Source organism: Pelophylax lessonae (genome assembly GCF_965119305.1).
Source record: "Pelophylax lessonae genome assembly, chromosome: 5".
Lineage (NCBI taxonomy): Eukaryota > Metazoa > Chordata > Amphibia > Anura > Ranidae > Pelophylax > Pelophylax lessonae.
In genome coordinates, this window is record NC_138772.1 from 197013049 (window position 1) to 197034941 (window position 21893).

The 21893-nt window shown below is 41.3% G+C and overlaps 1 protein-coding gene across 1 annotated transcript in view; it reads left to right on the forward strand.

Moving 5' to 3' along the window:
* Positions 1-21893, forward strand: part of VPS41 (VPS41 subunit of HOPS complex) — a 493288-nt gene that overhangs the window by 220964 nt on the left and 250431 nt on the right. Inside the window, exon 5 of the mRNA XM_082258639.1 lies at positions 21151-21225. Within this exon, the coding sequence (XP_082114765.1) occupies positions 21151-21225 (75 nt within the window). The remainder of the gene's footprint in view (positions 1-21150; positions 21226-21893) is intronic.

Here is a 21893-nt window from a genome sequence, read left to right on the forward strand (position 1 = left end):
CTTTTTAATTTTTGCTATGTAAGGGAAACCGCACTGAAAAATTGGAGAAAAAAAACTTTTTCTCACTGTTTTAAAACATATCAAAAAAATCCAATCACAAAGTGCAATATTCATCACCTGAATGGTGTGTGATCCCAAGTGAAAAAGACCTCCACCTCATAGATTGGCTGCTTACCAGCTAGTATTTACCTCCTGTCATGGAAGGTCTTTCTCAGTTGTGCCTTTAAACCCAGCCTGGGCCTCTGTTCAGTCAAAGGGACTTAAGTTGAAGACAATGATACCCGCCACTCTTGAGGAGACTTGGTCACATATAACCCCAAAAGAGATAAAGCTTCATAGCATAAGATCTTATAAACGTTTATTAAAAATAATAAAAGTTACACTTACAGAATTTCTCTAAAAAAACATGTATGAATAAAAGCCAGCTGGTTCTGCACAACAGCCCGTCCTTCCTTCCTAGGGTGGAGCGACTTGCTGGCGTCTCACTGCATTTGCGCAGGTCCCGGAAGGACAGGCTGTTGTCAAGAGGTGGCCAACTTTTATTCATGCGTGTTTTTAAGTGTATTCTGTAATTATTCTTTTTTTTTTAAGATATTTTTATTGCGATTTCAAACAAACATACAAATACAACGAACCAACAGAAAACAAGACCTTCTTGACAAGAAGGGAAACAAACATTTCAATGCTAATAAGCATTACCTAGATTGCTGATGCTCCCCGGTGTCATGGTCTTACCTTCTTGCTGTTCTCCTTCGTTTGACATGTGCTGGCGGCCATCTTGGTTTCTGGGTTTCTTGTAGCCTCCCACTCTGCGGCTCCTCCTTCCCACTGGGAGGAGCTGGATGCCTAGCTCATATATATAGGAGGTCTGTGGCTTCAGTTCCTTGCTTGGTCCTCCTGTGTTCACATGCTTCTAAGACTGCTGCTGCTTCTGGTTCCTGATCCTGGCTTCGTCTGACTACCCTGCTGGTTCCTGATCCTGGCTTCGTCTGACTACCCTGCTGGTTCCTGATCCCGGCTTCGTCTGACTACCCTCCTGGCTCCCGACCTCTGGCTTCGCAAACACTCTGCTTCGGTTTTGCCATCCGTTTGGACTTTTGCTTTACAGCTTAATTTTCAATAAAGCCTTCTTATTTTCACTTATCTGTTGTTGTACGTCTGGTTCATGGTTCCGTGACACCCGGCCACACACACCCCCCCCCCCCCTCCCCCGGACCAACAAGATAGGGTAAGCTGTAAATTAACAAGACAAAAAGTTCAAGTCAATACTCAAGAAAAGATATGGTGCACTCAACACTCAGAACGGCAGTTATAATTCCTCACGGGGTAGCAGAAGGGGAACTCGTCTCTACAGAGCTCGGAGGAGGTAGAGTGAGAGGACTGGATACCCAGCTATGCCAAATTTTATCAAACAGGTGTGGATGACCTCGTAACTCAAAGGTAAGTTTGTAAAGGGGAAGGCAGTTGTTAATCAATTGAAGCCAGGCAGCAACCGTAGGTCCTGTAGGGCCCTTCCAGCACAGAAGAATCGCCTTCTTAGCATAAAAATACAGGGTGCGTGTAATTATTCTTAATAAAAGTTTCCAAGATTTTATGCAATGTAAGCTTTATCTTATTTGGGACCGAGTCTCCTGAGTGGCAGGTACCGTTCTCTTAAACTTAAGTCCACTTAATTGAACAGAGGCTAAGGCTGGGTTTAAAGCCACAAGTGAGAGAGACCTTCTGTGACAGGAGGTCAATACTAGCTGGTAAGTAACCAATTTTGTGAGGTGGAGATCTTTTTCACTTGGGATCACACACCATTCGGATGACGAATAGTGCACTTTGTGATTGGCTGGACTTTGATTTATCACTCTTTGGACTTTTTTTTTGTTTTCTTTTCAACATTTTAAGTCCATTTTGGACTATACTATTTATGCTGTGCGTATCTCACAGAAGAGTTTTCGCTGTGTATGCACATATTTTGTTTTTAGAGTATATAATTTTGAATAGCACAGTTTTTTATTTTTTATTCTTATAATCGCCTATATGGCTGTAGCATCAGTTTGATGCTGCAGCTGTCCCCTGCCAGTTTTAAGATCGAGAATGAAGTGATCACATGACTGTTGATTACTCAGTTCTCAGTTTTTACTGAGCGGGGACTGTCAGTCCCTGGCTCTTTGCTCTGCCCCTCCAGTGCTCACTGGAGTGCCGGGTTGTGGAGGGTGCAGGAGCGACTTACTCAGGCTCTCAGTGGCATGCTGAGAGGCTGAACCAGCTGCCTGTCGGGTATCTGGGTGGATCTGGCTTTGTGACATTAGACGACAGCAGGTCACAGGACTGCAAAAATAAGTGCACTGTGACCCAGAAGAGAAGTATGGGCAAAAAAAAGCTTTGTAATCTTTCTTTGTAAACTTAGGCCCAAATCTGATCTGCTAGGTTCCTTTTGTTTAAACAAAACCCCACATAGGTGTATATTATTTATTCTGTGTAAACACTAAAGAGTTAGCACATTTTGGTGTATATATCTGACATTTTTCAGTCCTAATGTTTTGACTGTCTATCTCATTACATTTTGGCAGGACACTGGCAATAGTTCAGATAGCTGTTCACATAGTTCAGTTAGCTGCATGGAGGAGGAGGAGTGAGCCGTGCGCTCTGTGCTTCCTCTCTCCACAGAGTCGCTGCTCACACAAGTTAACCCAAAGTAGGCTCAGACAGGGACGTGACCACGGCACCCTGCTCTAGGGTACCAGGGGGGTGCTACAAGTGGCAATGGAGTTTAGAGGAGAGCATCACAACTATCCTACAAAGAGAAACTATGTTGGCACTTGGATTTTTGTAAAAACACTCATTATTCATGTAGTATAGCAAATTTGAGAGGAAAAACCACTTCTGGCTAATAAACACTTTATTCTGCTTGCTGGAATAGTAGTTTGAAATAAAGCAAGCCTTTTAACATTAGATTATAGCTGGCTGTGCCTTTAGGCCTGTGGGCCTAGTAGTAGTTGCGATTTTCTGCTGCTGTAACATACCTACTAATGCACAGCTTAAAAAAAAATTGATTTATGTCTGCAGAACGTTGATAAGTTGCCTTGGCTTTCCTATAAAATGTGTAATTGGTAAACAAATAGTTACATTGCTTAAATTTAAATATTGCATTGTGTCAGTCTCAAAGTGCATTCCCATCTTCTGTTTCTTATCCACTCTACTTCAGTTCCGCTGGGATGCAACATTTGTGAAAGAATCAATTACCCATTTGTTAGTAAGGGAAGCTTTACAAATTATACATTAGTGGATTGATTTCTCAAGTTCACCATTGGGGGATGGAGGATATAAGCAGGATGGTGATGATCCTCCTGGGAGATGAAGTTGCCACAAAAGAACACAATTAAAAGAGGCCTCCTCAACAAGTCTTAAATTTATTCCTAATTGAAGAGCTGACAGAATCTATACTAAGTGTATTTGTTTCCAGCATTTTACATTAGGTAATTGAATATTGCACAAGGTGGATTTGTTACATGTTTGATTTTCTTGTCATTAAGTTTGGAAAATAAAAATAACTGAGCAGCTGGTGAAAACTAAACTGAACTATGCAAAAAAGGGACCAAGAAAAAAAGCACGTGTGTATAAATGTAATTTATTGTCTTTTTTTCAGCATTACATCCAGAGGTTAAGCGTGACAGCAGGCAGCTGGCATTTTCAGGAAGATGTCCACAATAGCAGCTACAGTATTTCTCTAATGAAAAAGTTCCTTTAGAGCCCCACTGTAGTTTGAATTGAAATAATAAAAAAAAATCTGGGAGCAGCAAAATAGTAACTGTGTAAATTACTTCCAGCCCCTGTGACAATAGTCAGGCTGAAGATGTAGACCCCTGTGTTCTGTCTGAGAGCAGTGGTCTCTCTGTAGTGGTCCAACACCCTAACCCCCAGGCCTTGTCACATTGGGGTTGATTTAATAAAACTGAAGAGTGAAAAATCTGGTGCAACTCTGCATAGAAATCAATCAACTTCCAGGTTTTATTGTCATAGCTTAATTGAACAAGCTGCAGTTGAAAGCTGATTGGCTACCATGCACAGCTGCATCACATTTTGCACTCTCCAGTTTTAGTAAATCAACCACATTATGTCAATTATAGCTCTGCAATTAGCACCACCCACTCTTCTACTTAAATGTTACATTTTAACTGCCTCTCTCCCTATATTTTCCACACATTTGCTTTGTGGCAGACCAGAATTTTTAGTTAAGGACCACTTTAAAGTGTATGTAAAGGCAACATTTTTTTCTTTCTTATACTGCCTCCTACAGGAGGATTGAACACTGGCATACAAAAGAGACTGTAATCCAGCTCAGAGTGTAACCCCTCTTACTATCAGCATGCATACAGATGTAAAATTTCCAAAAATGTTGAAGCCATCCCATTTTTTTTTTCCCCAGAAAAACTTGAAATTTTGTAAAAATTGAAAATAAAAATTCAGTATGAATTCGTTTTACAAATTGAAAGTCATTTTGTTACCATGGGAATGTGAAATGTAGTGTATATAGTAGTATTATGCTTAAATTAAAGTACAGCTTATTCAGTAAAGAAACCAAACTTGTTTTTTTAAAATGTTTTTTTTTGATTGGTTTGCGCAAAAGTTATCGCGTTTACTAACAAAGGGAAAGATTTTTGTCATTTTTGTTGTTTTTTTTTAACGCGTAATGGCGGCGATCTGCAATTTTTTTTTTTTTTTTTTTTTGCGGTACTGTGACATTGGGGCGGACAGATCGGACCCTTGACTGACATTTTTGACACTTTTGGGGTTACCAGTGACATTACTGCAGTAATCAGTGCTATACATATGCACTGTTACTGTAAAAATACACTGGTAGTGAAGGGGTTAACTTTATTTGAGAGGGAGGGGCTGTGTGTGTCCCTAGGGGCGTGATTCTAACTGTGATTGGCTGTGGCTTGAAGTGTAGGAACAATGATCAACAGTCCTACATAGTAGAACCGTATGATCATTGTTTCTACACAGGGGAGAATGACAGGCGGCTTGTTTACACTAGCCGTCTGCCTTTCTCCCGCTGTCACGGACGATCGTGAGTGAGCGGCGGACATCGGGTCCGCCGCTCACACGCGCGGGGGGTCCGTAACCGCGTGGGAGCGGGAGCACGCCTCCGGCGGCGCGCGCTCGCTCCCCAGAGCCTCACAGGCTAGTGACGTACCGGTAGGTCACTTTGCCTGTAAGGGGCTGACCGCCGCAGTATATGTACTTGCGGCGGTCGGCAAGTGGTTAAATAGTCTCAGAAATCTTTCATTAGGTCTTCAGGTCTCAGAAATCTTTCATTAGGTCTTCATGTTATATAGTTTGAATACCATGTCATAGATATATTATTTATTATTGTAAAATTACATATTCTACACCTCTTCTTTTTTTTTTTTTTCCAATTTTTTTTTTTTTTTTTGAGACGGGCACATGTCATTAAAGCAGTTGTCTAGTTTCTAGCAGATTCTGTATCTGATTGCCTTTGGCCTTGGTAGCTTCTAAACAATCGGCCGCAGAGTCACTCAAGTCCTTTAATGAAGGAGAAAGAAATTGGAGTGTTCGTACTCCCTGTAAAATTATTTTCTTGGCGTCCATTGAAGGACACATGTCCCACCTGCTTGTGTGTATGATCACGCACTTAGTACTGCTTTAATACAAAACTGATTTATGATGATAGTAGGAGGGGTTATACCCTGGGCTGGACTACAGTTTTTAGTTTGACAGTATCCAATCCTTTTGTAGGCATCCATATAGATTTAAATATTCAAGACGTCCTCTGTCATAGTGGGAAAGGGTTAGAGCCTCTGTTTTTTTTTTTCCCTTTCTTTGCCCATGCTTGTTAGTTGTATTTGTGACCATTATCTCCAAGACAGGAACAGAAGGGAAATTTTAGAGTTCTCACCAGAGTAAGTGGTAAGTAGTATTCATCCAATGGACACAAATGTTCTAATGACAACTGTCTAAGATGGAACTCCCCCTTCATTTGGTGGGATTTCATTTCATTTTCATTTATGTCTCTAGAACAAGAAGTGAAGGCAAATATCCCTAGAGGGACACAGGGACATGCTTCCCTAGTCCGAAAATCTAAAATGAAGATAAACTTTAATAGACTTTTTTTATTAGATTTTTTAATAGACTATATTTATTTACACCTTAAAAGCCTTTTTAAAAGGCTTTGTGATGCCAGTCAAAATCATGGGAATGGGGTGAAAGTTAAGTATTTTACTAGGCTGACTGCATTGAGTGTGGTGTTCTTCAAGTATAACTAAAGACAAAACGTTTTTCTTTTAGTTTTGGATAGAGTGGCAAGGGGTTATAACACCTGTTTGTTTGTTTGTTTTTATTGCTGTCTGTGCCCTTGTTAGGCTCGGTTTCCACTAGTGCGGCTACGAAGTCGTGCTACTTCTAGCACGACTTCGTAGCGAAAGTAAACTGCGGCTTCAGTGAGACTTGTCCCTCATATATAGAGGGAAGTCGCGCTCAAAAGTAGTACACTATTTACTTTTGAAGTCGCGGCAACTGAAGCCGCGGCAGTGGAAACGGACCCCATTGAAAACAATGGGTTTTGACTTGCTGTGCGACTTGACATGTGTCAAGTCGCACCGCAAGTCGCACTAGTGGAAACCGGGCCTTAGGGAGATACACCCTCTCCATTTGTCATGTTTACCATTATCAATGAAAGTAAAAGAGAATCCCAACATTTGGGTTGTCCTCAGAAGAAGAATTGTGGGGCTAATGCCAATAAGGACAGTAGTTTGGGTGATCATGGTAATAACCAGGTATTACCTCACTTTAGAGGGATTTTCTTTCACGTCCTGTTTTTGCTATTGGACGGGAAGTGAAGAAAAATATCCCCAAATGGGGCACAGATGGCAAAAATAAACCTTACAGGGGTTATAACCCTCCCTTACTCTATTCAAAATGAAAAAAAAAAAAGCTTTGCCTTTAGTTATTCTTTAAAGGAATGTTCCTAAGGACCCTTTCACAGGAATTTTTCAAGCGCCTAAAAAGCTCTATAAACCTGCTTCCCTTTAAATTAATGAATGTGTTTACACTGGGGCGGTGCGTTTCCATTGCAGTATAAAGAACCCTGCTCCAAAGATGCTACATGCATGTTTAGGGAGTTCAAAAATGCATTGGGGTGTTTTTTTGCTGCGGTTTTATAGCGTTTTCCGTTGCTTTCAATGGGAAGCTGCATTTTTTGTCTGCTTTTTGAGTCAGGTGTCCTTTGAAAACTGTACCACAAGTGCAGAAAAATTGTGGCAACGTTTTGCAACAGATCAGTGTGAAAGTGCCCTAAGGGTGAATTTATGCTTTGTTTATTTTAACTTATTTTCTTTTACTGAAATTTTATAGAATTTTACAATAGTAGGAAAGGTAGAAACATTACATTTTCGAAATGGTAATAAAAGGCATCAATACACATTGAACAGATAATCCTCCCTAAATTTGGGGCTAGGATGGAAACGACCAAATAACACAGTATAACTGGATTAGAGCAAAGCTTATGAAGAGTCCATTATTGAGAGGTAAGCAACAGTTTGTAATGTTAAAGGCGAACATTCACAGAAAATGCAAAAGAGACAGCTTCAGGGCAATCGAGTAAGTATCATGCTTACCAATCCACTAGCATCGTAGCAGTTCTGTAACCCAAATATACAATTTGAGCAAGAGGCTGAGAAAAATCAAATTTGGAAGGATGGAAACTTTTGGGGAAGGGTGTGGGAAATAAACAGCCATGGCTTCTGTTGCTTATCTGGATGCTACAAAAGCCCAACAAAGAAAGGATTTTTGCAACAAGAAAATAGAAGATGAAAGGAGAGAGAATAAGAGGGAGGGAAACAGTACTCCAGGGGTTCTAGGCTGTGTCACATAGAACCATCACAGTTCTAGGAAGTGGGAGGTCATTTGAAAAGGAGGAAAGTGGTCTAACCAGGGTTGCCAGATCTGTTGAAATTTTGTTTGTTCGTATCCTCCAGGCTCGCTGTCAATCTTACTTTTAAAATCGTTGCGTGGACTCGATTGCTAACTTCTTCAAAACTGGTGTTTTCGATGACCGTGCTACTGTTTGCTATTTTCAATATGTTGAATAAAATCAGGGATGCACCTTAGTAAATTTGTAATAATGTTCATACTACATCAGCTGCAAAATATAACGCACAGAAACATGCATATTATATAACTGATATAATAATTCATAAAGTACTGATATAGATTTTTTTTTTTTTCCAACTTACAATGTATAACCCCCAGTAGAACTAACGCAGCCCTTTACGGAGTTTTCCAACCCATTTCTACTCTATTTTCTGTTTAAGTTTGACTTGCCTACCTAAGCCACCAAATGTCCCTTCAGGTTATCTTAGAAGTAGGTTCCAGTGCTAATTATAGTTTGAGAGATATTTATTAATACAGTCTTGGGCTATGTATTAGTACTGTCACCAAGTTTCACTATAGCTAGAACAAGCAGAACTTTCATGTTAAAGGTTTTGTAAATGGTAGAATTAGAATTAATAGGCAGGCTAGGGAATAGAGTCTTGCGTCTATGTGTCACACTTGTTTAACCTTTGTGCCATGCCCACAAGATTTTGAAACTGTTCAAATGCACTGTATGAAATGGTTTTAGAACATCTATGCATACCAGCTACTCTGTTAAACTGGGAACATATTTTAATATACTATCTGATCTACTGATAAGTGGTTTGTGAGTTATAAATAGGTCATGTCTATATAAAGTAAAACAATTTAACAGGCTTTCTACTGCCCTTTCAGATGTACTATATCCTTATCTGTTTTAGAGCAAAACTATACTTTTTCGTATATCACGGGACACAGAGCAACTTGGTTATCCTTACTAACAGGGTTATGTGCTACCTACAGGTGATTGGATACTGGCAAGAAAGGGAAAGGTTTTAGTTTTTTGCCAGTATCTTAAGGTGATGGTCACTGCTGTGCAGCTCTCTGAGTAATAGTAAAGTCAGGTAGTTGATTTTTACCTACAGATAAGCCTATAATAAAGGTTACCTGTAGGTACAGTAAATATCTCCTAAACATGCACCGCTTAGGAGACATTTACTTTAGCAGCAGCCAGTGACCTCACTAACACGTGCACTGGGCTCTGAATTGACTGTGCAGTCCATTCAGAACTCTATGCCGCGGCTGTGACTTCCACATGCTTGCACAGGAGAGACACCATCTTGCCTCCTCCCTTCAAGCGGCTGAAGCCTGTGAACCCGGAAGTAAGACCGGGTGAAGATGGAAGCTCCTACAGCATTGACAGCGTGCCGCTGGAGGGCTTCATTTTCAGGTAAGTCCATCATTATATGCTAGGTATGCAGTGCATACTAGCACATTATGACTTTAATCGCCCAGGAGCCCAATTATTATTTTTTTTTATTATTTTGCAGTTTACCACGGCTTTACCAGATTCTGAACTGTTCCAACAGGGATCAGGAGAATTGTTCTATCCAAATCCATTTCTCCAGCTGTAATCCCTCAGAAGAATGGTACCTGGACCACACACTGGATGAAGAATAGATGTAACACAGGGATAGCTTGCATTACAGAACCCTGCATACTGATACTTTGCCTAATAATGTCTAGTATGATGCTATACAGATCCAAGGCATTGTTCCCCAGCATGGGGGATCGAGACCCTTAAGACTCGGGTGCAGCCTGCCATGATGGTGAAGGTTGCCCTTCTAGGAGGTGGCTCCTACAGCTGCACTGGTGAGTGCTCCTGGGCAGCCCTGCCATTTTTTTTATCATGATGGCCAGATCCCTCCTATCCTCACCTTGAGCAGTTGGTGATGGTGCTGTGTCCAGGGGGTGTAGTGTGCTGCTTGGTGTTCACAGATTTGTGTGGGAGAGTCTTTGCATCCCTGATAAATAGTCTCTGCTATACTTGTGTTATTTTACTGTTGAGAAGCCAAGTTCTGCTCTTGCTCCCCCTGCACTGTTCCCAGGAACCACGCTATGAAGCAGTGCTAAAGAGGCAGATCGGGGGCAATGGTGCCAGACTGCCCGCACTGTGCATGTTCAGCACAGCTGGATGATTTCTCAAATGAGGGTAGGGGCTGCTGGTGGTGGCCATTTTCTTTCTCCTCTTGTGGCAGTCGGAGGCATCTAGACAACAGAGCAGCAACAAAAGCTGGCACACTCAGTCACTTTGGTAGCCAGTGCTGAAGATTGGACACCCTACAGCAGCGCAGCAGAAATAACCTTTCATAGAGGCCACATGAGCAGTCCTTGAGCTGGTGGGTGCACTGACAGTCAGTGGGGAGTCTTTGCACTGGTACAGTAGCTCAGTGCCCTCTTGGCTGACTAAGATATTGTTACTTATCTCAGGTTCAGGTCTAGAGCATAAGCAGGCCATATGTCTTACAGATGGCAAAGAGGAGGGGGCACGAATGGAATGGGTTCCAAATACTGCTGTGAGGTTTTGAGAAACCTGGATGTAGCCCGCCCAGTACAATTTCCCTTGGGGGGGTCTATCTGCTTCTTGTCACTCTGACTTCCATCTCATGTTGAGTACTTCTGCTACCTATGGGGCATCTTCCTTCAGGAGGATTTCTCATCTGTGCTAGCAGAGATGCTCTAACAGCTTTCCAGCATTTTTTGGTGTGTTGAGATCAGGCTTTTAAGGAAGTGAAAGCATTCCCCCTCTTCCCCCCGCCCCCTATTAATAACCGAGGAGGAACTTGTGGAGAATGATGCAGAAGCAGACAATGGCATACCTGAGGACAAGAAGGCCTCTTCCAGAGTTTAATTGCAAGACTTTTTTTTTTTTTTTGCAAGACTTTTAGCCTCTTGATTCATAGTGGCCTCCATCACAAGATCCTTGCTCTGGTTCTAGGCCTTCTGCGCACACAGGGGTGCCTCTTCTGGGATACCTGGATGACTTGAGAAATTTATCTCTCATAATTTGCACTCTTCAGAGGTTTGGCTGGGTTTACAACCTCCAAAAATCAGCATTAATCCTAGCACAGTCATTGGAATATCTGGGTCTGATCCTGGATACTGCCCTGGGCAATAGTGATAGTTTTCCTCTCTTTGAAAAAATTCCTTGCTCAGAGGGCTCACTCAATCAATCAGGATGCTGAGGACTCCCTCAATTCACCTTTGGATGCGGATCTTGGGAAAAATAGTTGCTTTGTTTGAGGTGGTTCATTTGCTCAGTTCCTTTTTAGGCCCCTGTAATGGAATGTTCCACTGGCGTGGGACAAAAGGACACGGTTATTGGATTCTCCAATGTCTTTACACTCCAGCTTTCTTCACTCTCTAGTGGATGTTTTCACAGCTATTGAAGACAGGAAAATCTTTTCTCCCCCTCTTTTGGATGGTGCTGACAACAGATGCCAGTTTAATGGATTGGGGGGGGGGGGAATTCCTGTGTAAACTTACGGTGCAGGGAACATGGCCTCCACAGGAGCAGTTGTTTCCCATTAGTATTTTAGAACTGTGGGCGATCTGCCTTACTCTCATTGGTCTCATGAGTTGGTCAACGCAGTGAGCCATGTCATTTACTAAGACACACAGTCTACCTGTGTTTGTGGTTGATACTCTGGTGACACCATGGGACCAGTTCTCCCTGATTAATGCCTTTTTCCTGCTACAACTTCTTCCACTGATACATAACGAAATTTGGGTTGTAGGAATTCTGGTGATTCTGATTGCCCCAGCCTGTCCCAGAAAAACTTGATTTTCCAACTTTGTGAATATGTCAGTAGACAGTCCTTGGATCCTTCTGAATCATCCTGCCATCCTGTCTCCAGGGCAATTGGTCACTGCCTTTAAAAGTGTGTCTATTGAAGCCACTGTTTTGAGAGACCTGGAAATCTCTGATTCTGTTTTTCCTACTCTTTTAAAAGCTAGGAAGTCTACTTCTTGAAAGATTTACCACAGGACCTGTAAATCTTACAACGCTTGATTTATGCCTAAAAAAAGGTCATCCTTTGTAAGTATGTTGTGGGCCGTATGTTGGCTTTCTCTAGATGGGGGTTGATATGAGGCTGGCCTTTATTTCAATCAGGGATTCAAATTCAGCCTTGGCAGTCCTTTTTAGGGGCTCATTACTTGGCGCATGCCTTTTGTACAGGGTGTTCCTCCGGTCAGACCACCTTTGACCCCATGGGATCTCAATTTGATTCTTTCTGTTTTACAAAAACCTCTGTTTGAAACTGTCCCTTGATCCTTTTGACTCAGAAGGTAGCCATTACTTCAGCTCTTAGGGTTTCAGAACTGATGGATTCCACTTATGGTACTTCACAATGACAAGGTGGTGCTTCAACATCAGCCGTCTCAGCTTTTCATCTAAACTAGGACATTGTTTTGCCTTCCTTTTTGTTCTAGACTTCAATCGCTTTGGGACGAGGCACCCCACACTTTGGATGTAGCTCTTGATGTCAGTATTTATCTGAAGCTGACTACAGAAGTTTGTCACTCAGATTCCTTCTTTATGCTTCCTGAGGACCCAAGGAAAGTTCACAAAGCTTCTTAGTCCACTATTAACAGTTTTATTCATCAGCTTAATTCTCAAGCTGCTATTTGGTCTTCGGTGGACAATTTTACGAAGCTTTACCAGGTGGATGCCTGCTTGCAGTGTTTTTGCAGGGCTGCTGCGTGAGGTTTCATTCCGTTTGTTCTGGTTTAGGTTTTGGGGCCTGTTGCTGTTTTGCCCCCCCTCAGTCAAGTGCTCTGGGACATCCTTGTTACGAAGGATTACTTAAGTTGCTCTGTGTTTGGTACGATAAAGAAAACTGGATTTTTTACTTACCTGTAAAATCTATTTTTTTTGGAATATATCACAAGACAGAGAGATCCCTCCCCTTGATGTTGTGGTTTTTGGCTTGCTACAAAACTGAAGTGTTTCATACAAGGGAGGGGTTATCCCTATACCTGTCTCTTCTTGCCAGTGTCCGGTCACCTGTAAGGGGCACATAACCCGTTAGTAAGGATTACTAAAGTTGCTCTGTGTCCTGTAATGTACTCCAAAAGAAGGATTTTACAGGGAAGTTGAAAACCAATGATATTTTGGACCTGTAAGATATATGAATAGAAGTAGAGAATAAAAGTAGTAGTAAGCTATAGCATAAACTTTTGCTAACAGGCCTATGAAATGACAACATTTACAGAAGTAAAAAAAGTGATTTATGGTGGCAAAGCTTGTTGATCCTTTTTTACTAGCTTTTCCTTTTATTTGTATTGAAAAAAGACGATTTGTGTTAAGCATATGTGGTACCTATATTTTAAAGGGGTCAAAGTCTTCATTCAAAAATACTAGACCGGTAGGTTTTTCATTTTTCTTGGAAAGGTGTTTCACTGTATGTTAGAGAACCATGTGAATAATGAGACACCTGATGTTAAACAAATATGATTTCTTTCTGTTAGGCAGTGAAAAAAAAAATCTTTGAGGGTGGCTATGAATGTTGTGTAATTAGATGCTGCAAAAGAACTTGACATGGTTATCAAGAGTTGCCATATCGGTAAATTCACTATTGATATTGAGCCAGGAATTGGGCTCTAGCTTGTTTACAAATGTTGTAGAGTTTGGGGATTAAAAGGTGTTTGCCAGTGATACAAAACTATGTAGAGCAGCGTTATTGAATTAAAATTCATTGGGATCCCTTCAGCATTAACAAAGCTGACACGGACCAACCAATCCGCCTGCTCAGAGGGGATCAGCAGATAGATTCTCCACTGAACAGGCAGACTCCAGTGGAGCCCACCCTGTGTATAAGGGGCCTTACTGTATTACTGAATTGCATATTGACATTTATAGAGGAGGGGGAACTTTTAAAGACAAATGTTCCCCTTGCCAGCGTTTCCTCAAACTTGATGCCCAAAGGCACGGATTTATGCTTATCCATATAGTGTACCCTTTATGGTCATAAACCTAACATCAGTATGTAGAGATAGTCTGCACCTGAAAAGTTATCAAGGGTTTTTGCATTAAAAAAAACTGAAGTGAGTCCATAAAAGGCACAAGGACACCCCTTGGTATTAGAAAAAACAGTACTTTCCTGTAAGTGTCCATTCTCACTAATACGACTTGTCAGGCTGACAAGCCTGCCTAAAGGATAATGGTCGGACGGGCACACAGAGATGGTCCCTTTAGAAGGAAACCTATAATCGGGATCTGGAATATCCAGTGGGTCCTCTCCTTTTCCCACTATAATTAAGAGGGTTGTTGCCTACTTGGGAGTACTACTTAGATATTCGCCTGCCTGCATACTATATAAACCCCATGATAAGGGTCAACTATATTGTGTACTAATAGCAGTAGATGGTTTAATCTAAGCTTATGCTAATAATAATATATTGGGGCATTATATATATTACAGTGGGTGCATCATATTTAGACGCACAGGCACCCCAACGCTTTATGTACATATAGACCTTATAAGGATACGCATGTATCATTATACCATCACTGCTAACTGATATATTCCCCGTATCTGCTACACTACTTGAGCACACACATGGAATCTCCGTCCGCTCTATGGTCCTGCACTTAGTGGAACACTAGCTGGTTCTCTGATCTCTTAAGCCCTGAAGAAGCAAAACCAAGCGAAACGTGTTGGCTGCACAGGGTCCAACTCCATCTTTTCTTGTTGAGACCCACCACTTGGTTATCCAATTTGTGTTCTTAATTTTATGTCATGTTATATGTTGTGTATATATGTCCTTGGAGCATGTTGGTACATGCCTTTTTATGTGAACAGAAATTTATAAATAAACATGCGTTTTAATTAACTTACTGTGTTGCATCATATTTTGATCATCTCATCAGGACCTTTAAAACCCCATCTTTTTCTTTCCTCAATTTTCTGTAAAACAACAAATGCATTGTGCATGTGAATGATTCATAATCCCACTGTCAGTTTTTGTGTAACTTACCTCCTTTAGCTGTATAAAGCAGGTTTCTGTGTCTGTGAAGTGACTCCTCCAGTCCTGATACTACATATCCCATGATCCTTTGAGCCTCTGTAGCTTCAGGGCAGGCTATGGAAGTCAGTTGTACGAGTTCTGGGGGTTAATGTGGGTGGGTCCTAGGGTTACTGTGGGTGTTTCTGGGCCTTCATGTGGGTGGTGAAAGGGGTAAATGTGTCATACATCCTCCTGTTTTATTCTTGCCTTGCAGCATGCCAAAGAATACTACAGAAGAAGGACTATAGGAGCTTATTATGAATGTTTTGCCTTCATATGTAAATTAATCACTTCACAGAGAGCAGGGCTGTGGTAGAGTGGGATCTGAGGGGTGCGACTCTCCCTTTTCACACTGGTCGGCATATTTAACTGCTCATATGCATGCGTTTTACTTGCTCTTTTGGTGTTTTTATTGAAGTCTGAGGCCAAAATTGCGCTGCAACCACACATATACCTTTTCCAAAAAGTTCCAAAATGAAATTGTGTGATAAAATGGAATGAAAAATGAAAAAGTATTGAACACGCTAACTGAAATGTATTTAAAGTGGAGTTTCACCCATTTTTAATAAATTGGATTACATAGATGTATGTAATCCCCTTTAAAACGACTTTTACCAATGGAAAGTTTTTTGTTTTTTTTTGCTAGTAAATACCTTATTTTCTGCTTTATTTATCCTCTTCTCACTTCCGGGTCTGGTCGGCGATTACGTCATTCGGCGATTCGCAGTGTGTGCTGGGATGGCATGAAATCTTGCATTATTACACAGGAGATGAGCTGCACTGCGTGCTCTGCCCTGCCTCCGCCCCGCCTCCTCTCAGTGAGCTGTATGTATGTAGTGTATTGAGGCTGTGCTCCGCCCCGCCTCCTCTCAGTGAGCTCAGTGAGGATATAATGCTTTCAGTCCTCGCTCACTGAGAGGAGGCAGGGCGGAGCACAACCTCAATACACTACATACATACAGCTCACTGAGAGGAGGCGGGGCGGAGGCGGGGCAGAACACGCAGTACAGCTCATCTCCTGTGTAATAATGCAAGATTTCATGCCCTGAGATAAATCCCAGCACACACTGCGAATCGCCGAATGACGTAATCGCCGACCGGACCCGGAAGTGAGAAGAGGATAAATAAAGCAGAAAATCAGGTATTTACTAGCAAAAAAAAAACAAAAAAAAACTTTCCATTGGTAAAAGTCGTTTTAAAGGGTATTACACACATCTAAAGTGACTTAAATGGGTGGAACTCCACGTTAATACTTCGTACAAAATTCTTTGTTGGTAATGATAGCTTCAAGATGCCTCCTGAATGGAGAAACTAGTTGCATGTATTTTTCCGGTGTGATTTTGACCAATTATTCCACACAGTCTTTAAATCTTGAAGGTTCTGTGGGCCTCTTCTATGAACTGATTGTTAGCTCTTTCCATAGATTTTCTATTAAATTTAAGTCAGGTGAATTTCTGTTCATTCTAGCAGCTTTATTTTCTTTCTTTGAAACCATTTGAGAGTTTCAGTGGCTTTGTGTTTGGGATCATTGTCTTGCTAAAAAGTCCACCCTCTTTAATCTCCATCATTCTGGTAGATCACAGCAGATTTTTATCAAGAATGTCTTGGTACATTTTTCCATTCATCCTTCCGTCAATGATATGAAGTTTGCTAGTAATAAATGCTGAAAAACAGCTGTACACCATGAAGTTCCCACCTCCAAACTTCACTGTTGGTATGGTGTTTTTTGGGTGATGTGTAGCGCCATTTGACCCCCAAACATGGTGTGTATTATGGCATCCAAAGAGTTCAATTTTGGTCTCATCTGACCAGGCTATATTCTCCCAGTATTTCACAGGCTTGTCTAAGCTCCTGTTCACATCTGTGTGATTTGACATGTGATTTGACATGTCAAATTGCATGCCAACTTGCAGCCTATTGCCGGCAACGGCACTTTTCCAATCGGTGCACCACACTTTTTTCCAAAAGCAGTTTCTTCACTACCTCTGGCAACCTCAGGGGCGATTTCAATGGTCATCTGTGCATGAACCCACCCACATGTCTTTCAATTCGCCTCCGAACTCGCAAATGTGTTTTTGAAATCGTACAAATTCAGCTGAAGTCATACGATTACAAACCTGCGTTCAAAATTTTGTGCAACAAACTTTAAACCAGCTTCAACATGCTTTTTCTTCAGCAATAGAGACTTGTATGGTGAGCGTGCATACAGGCCATGGCAGTTAAGTGCATTATTTATTGTTTTCTTTCAAACAATAGTACAGTGCCTTGCGAAAGTATTTGGCCCCCTTGAACTTTGCGACCCTTTGCCACATTTCAGGCTTCAAACATAAAGATATAAACTGTAATTTTTTGTGAAAAATTAACAACAAGTGGGACACAATCATGAAGTGGAATGACATTTATTGGATATTTTATTGGATATTTCAAACTTTGTTAACAAATAAAAAACTGAAAAATTGGACGTGCAAAATTATTCAGCCCCTTTACTTTTAGTGCAGCAAACTCTCTCCAGAAGTTTGCTGCACTAAAACTGTAGATCTCTGCAGTCCATCCGGAGTGATCATGGGCCTTTTGGCTGCATCTCTGATCAGTCTTCTCCTTGTATGAGCTGAAAGTTTAGAGGGACGGCCAGGTCTTCGTAGATTTGCAGTGGTCTGATACTCCTTCTGTTTCAATATTATCGCTTGCACAGTGCTCCTTGGGATGTTTAAAGCTTGGGAAATCTTTTTGTATCCAAATCCGGCTTTAAACTTCTCCACAACAGTATCTCGGACCTGCCTGGTGTGTTCCTTGTTCTTCATGATGCTCTCTGCGCTTTAAACGGACCTCTGAGACTATCACAGTGCAGGTGCATTTATACGGAGACTTGATTACACACAGGTGGATTCTATTTATCATCATTAGTCATTTAGGTCAACATTGGATCATTCAGAGATCCTCACTGAACTTCTGGAGAGAGTTTGCTGCACTAAAAGTAAAGGGGCTGAATAATTTTGCACGTCCAATTTTTCAGTTTTTTATTTGTTAACAAAGTTTGAAATATCCAATAAATTTCGTTCCACTTCATGATTGTGTCCCACTTGTTGTTGATTCTTCACAAAAGATTACAGTTTTATATCTTTGTTTGAAGCCTGAAATGTGGCAAAAGGTCGCAAAGTTCAAGGGGGCCGAATACTTTCTTGGCACTGTACCTGCTAATTCCGGGTCTTTCTGAAGCTCTCCACATGTGGTCCTTGGGAGAACTCTTTTGATAATTCTTTCCACTCCTCTATCAGAAATCTTGCAAGTAACACCTGGTCGTGGCTGTTTTATGGAGAAATTATGTTCTTTCCACTCTATGGCCCCAACAGTACTCACTGGCACCTTAAGAAGTTTAGAAATTCTTCCTTAACCAATGCCATCAGTTTATTTTGCAGCAAAAAGGTTGCAAGGGTCTTGATAGAGCTCTTTACTTTTACCCATCATGAGATGTTTCTTGTGTACCTTGGTAATGAGACGCTTTTTATAGGGCCATCAGTTAAGACTGAACCAGCTGATATTAATTTGCCCTGACAAGAGGCAGACTTGCTTTCTAATTACTGATAGATTTTAGCTGGTGTCTTAGCTTTCCGTGCCTTTTTGCACCTCCCTTTCTTCATGTGTTCAATACTAAGTAGTGTTCAATAGAACTAGTTAAGAATTATCAAACTGCAACCTTTACAAAAATCATTAAAAAAAATGTCAGAAGGCCAGGCTTGTTTGGGTTCTATGATTTTCTGTGATTTTTTAATATTTGCATGATTTAATATAGGCTGCATTTGGATAATTCTGAAGGTAACCTATTATGGTAAATTGCTGGAGGTGTACAATAACTAAACCTATCTAATGTTCTGCTCCCCCTTCTTATTCCCCAAATTGTTAAAGGCACACTGCCATCATGCTAATGCAATGTGATTTTAGTACGTGCAGTTTAAAAATCTGGCAGAATTTTTTTTAACAGTTTTCCAGTATTCTATTTTCTGTGGGCTGTTCTAGTGTTTACTGTCCACCAAGGTAAGTGGACAGCAGGAATATCTTACTTTCTAGTCCTCCTGTGTACCTGCTTTGCAGAGTATGATTGCAGATTAAGGTACTACTCTGCACCCCAGAGCAGAAAGGCTTTCCCTCATTCAATTGAAATGTCATTCAGACGCAGTTGCAGTGAACCTAGGAATTGCCTTCTTCAAAAGTAAGCCCAGGTTGCAGCTGAATAAGCTTTATTTGGGTAATAGCAGCACAAAATTAAAACTATTATTTAGAGAACAAAGGAGCTGTGATAAGCCTTAAGCCCTTACTGTATGTCTAGATCTACACCATAAATAAATCACTAGGCTCACCATATTATTTCAAAACAAAATCCAGACAGGAGTAATCAGAAATTGTTTTAGCCAAATATTTCCTTTAAGGGTCTCTGGAACTCATGTGTCCTGCAGCTATGACAGTCAGTTCTCTACATGTTTCGACAGTAAATCCAACAGAGAATGGGTAACACAACTCACACCTCTGTTTTCGCATTCTGGAACTGCAGTACAATATGACTTTTTAGCTGATTTTTTTGACAGGAAATACCTTAAAATGCTTATAGCTCTAAAAGAAAATGCATTTCCTGTTCCCCCACTTCAGTATTTTTTGCTGCCACAATTGAGTAACCGCTATACCTGGCTCCTCCTCTTCTGTATCTGTCCCAGACACGCAGACTCGATCTCAAGCCAGGCTGTGTGCGTCTCAGCCCCGCCCCCTCTCCCTTCCCACAGGTTTTGACTAACAGCGGCAGGAGCCAATGGTTCCCTCTGCTGTCCAGTCTCCAGTGGGAAAAGAGAGAGGGAAAAAGAGCTGCTGCAGACAGACACAGGGCCGGATCGAGATTGAGCTCAGGTAAGTATTTAGGGGGTGGGAGGCAGATACACATTCATGTTTTTTACTTTAAGTGCCGGTTCACACTTCCGCGTGTGTGGCGATCTCATGTAATATCGGAGCGCACTGCTCCTTCATTACATGCGATCGGATGTGCAGTGCGAATTCAGCCATACACTTTGTATGGCTAAATTCGCACTTCACCCGCACAAAAGTCGCACATGAGGCATTTTTTCAGCCGCATCCGGATCGGATCGCACAGTGGTTCACACTTGTGCGATCCGATCCTGTGCGAACTGTCAGATCGCACTGCGATATGCGATCAAACTGGGGGTGTCGTTAACATTTCATTGACACCCCCAGCGTATCGCATATGGCAGTGTGAACTACCAGATGTGCGTTTGCGATGCAGGAACAGGCTGCGAATTTGCAGCTTTCCCACATCGCACAAGTGTGACCCGGCACTAATGCAGAGAATGCATTCAGGTAAAAAAAAAAAAAAAAAACGTTTTACCTTTAGAACCACTTTAAGACTGGAAACAGAGGTTGTTATTAGATTTCCTACCTGACTGATTATACAATATATGTCTTTGATTTAATTTGAGCTTAAACTTATACTACAGTTCCAAGGGATGACTTGTTAAAGTTTCAAATCTGTCTAATGTCTTTAAGTGCCCATGAGAGAGAATTTTATGGGTACATAAGAAGTTACCCAGTTAACCATTACTCTGACATAGAGTGTATCCTACTCTCTGGAGTCTGAACACCTCTTTATGTCATAGGCAGTGCATGAGAAGGAGCATGCATGCTCTGAATGCATGCACCCCCCGCTCTAGCCAGAACCTGAATGTGACATCAGCAGCTTTCCCTGAGTTGCCGAGGATCCAGGAAGCGCTGGTGACCACTAGCGTGGCCAAGACCAGCAGCTGCTCCTGGGTCCCTCTGCCCCACATCCTTCCACCCTGACCCGATAAACTACTACCAGCTACATGCGCTGTTGTACCTGACACACTGTGAGTTGTTACACTCATATTTTGGATTAAAGTTGTTTTACTACTGCACTTAGGGCGCTGCTCTTTCCTCTCACCCAGTTAACCGTTACTCTGACAGAGAATGTATCCTACTCTCTGGAGTCTGAACACCTCTTTATGTCATAGACAGTGCATGAGAGCTTGTGTTTGTGTGTTAAAATGGTACAAATATAATAAATCCGCATTCTGATTTTAAAGTTGATGGCACAAAATGTATAATGTGTGTGTCCATAGGTGATTTTTTTTTTTTTTTTTTAATACTTTGCAAGACATTTTTTTATGATCTTATATTATTTTGTTTTCTGTCCTGCAGAGCACTGTGAAAATCAATCAGATTAGCCTGGATGAAAGCGGGGAACATGTAGGCATCTGTGCAGAGGATGGCAAGGTATATCCTGTTTAATTACTATTTATAGTGAAGGACAGTATAATATCTTGTATTTAACATACATTTTATGGATAACAGAATTGGTAAACCATAATGAATAAAACTGTCAAAGCCCAATTGTCAAGTTAACAGTAGACAATACCTTTTGTCTCATGTTATGCAGTTTTTTTTTACCAAATGTTAGTCCCACCTACAAAATACTGTATGACAAATGACAATGTATTGTCTACTTCTTTCTTATGTTTACTCATATTTTCAGATATATAAATGAGACATTTGAATATGCTGTGCAGTATATCATACCAAAAGAAAGCCCTTTGTGACTACAGATTATTTTGTGTTATGATCATATTGCTACCTGCCCCACTCCAGCCTTGGCTCCAGTTAGCGCTGGAGGGGCAGGTGGCAGAGTGAAGAGAGGTAACTGACAGTAACCACTCTCAACTCCAAGAAGTCTAAGAACTGAGCAATCCAGTGGTTATGTGATCACTCAGTTCTCGGACTTAGCACAGAGGTAAGTTAGAATGTTTGTTTATTTATTTATTTTTTTTAAACCCCATACGTCTCTCTTAACACAGCTCCCTTCTCCCAATTCTGGCCCCATATCAGACACTCAGCATGTGGCCTTATCTGACTTAGGCCCCTTAAACACTGGTATGCTTTTTACA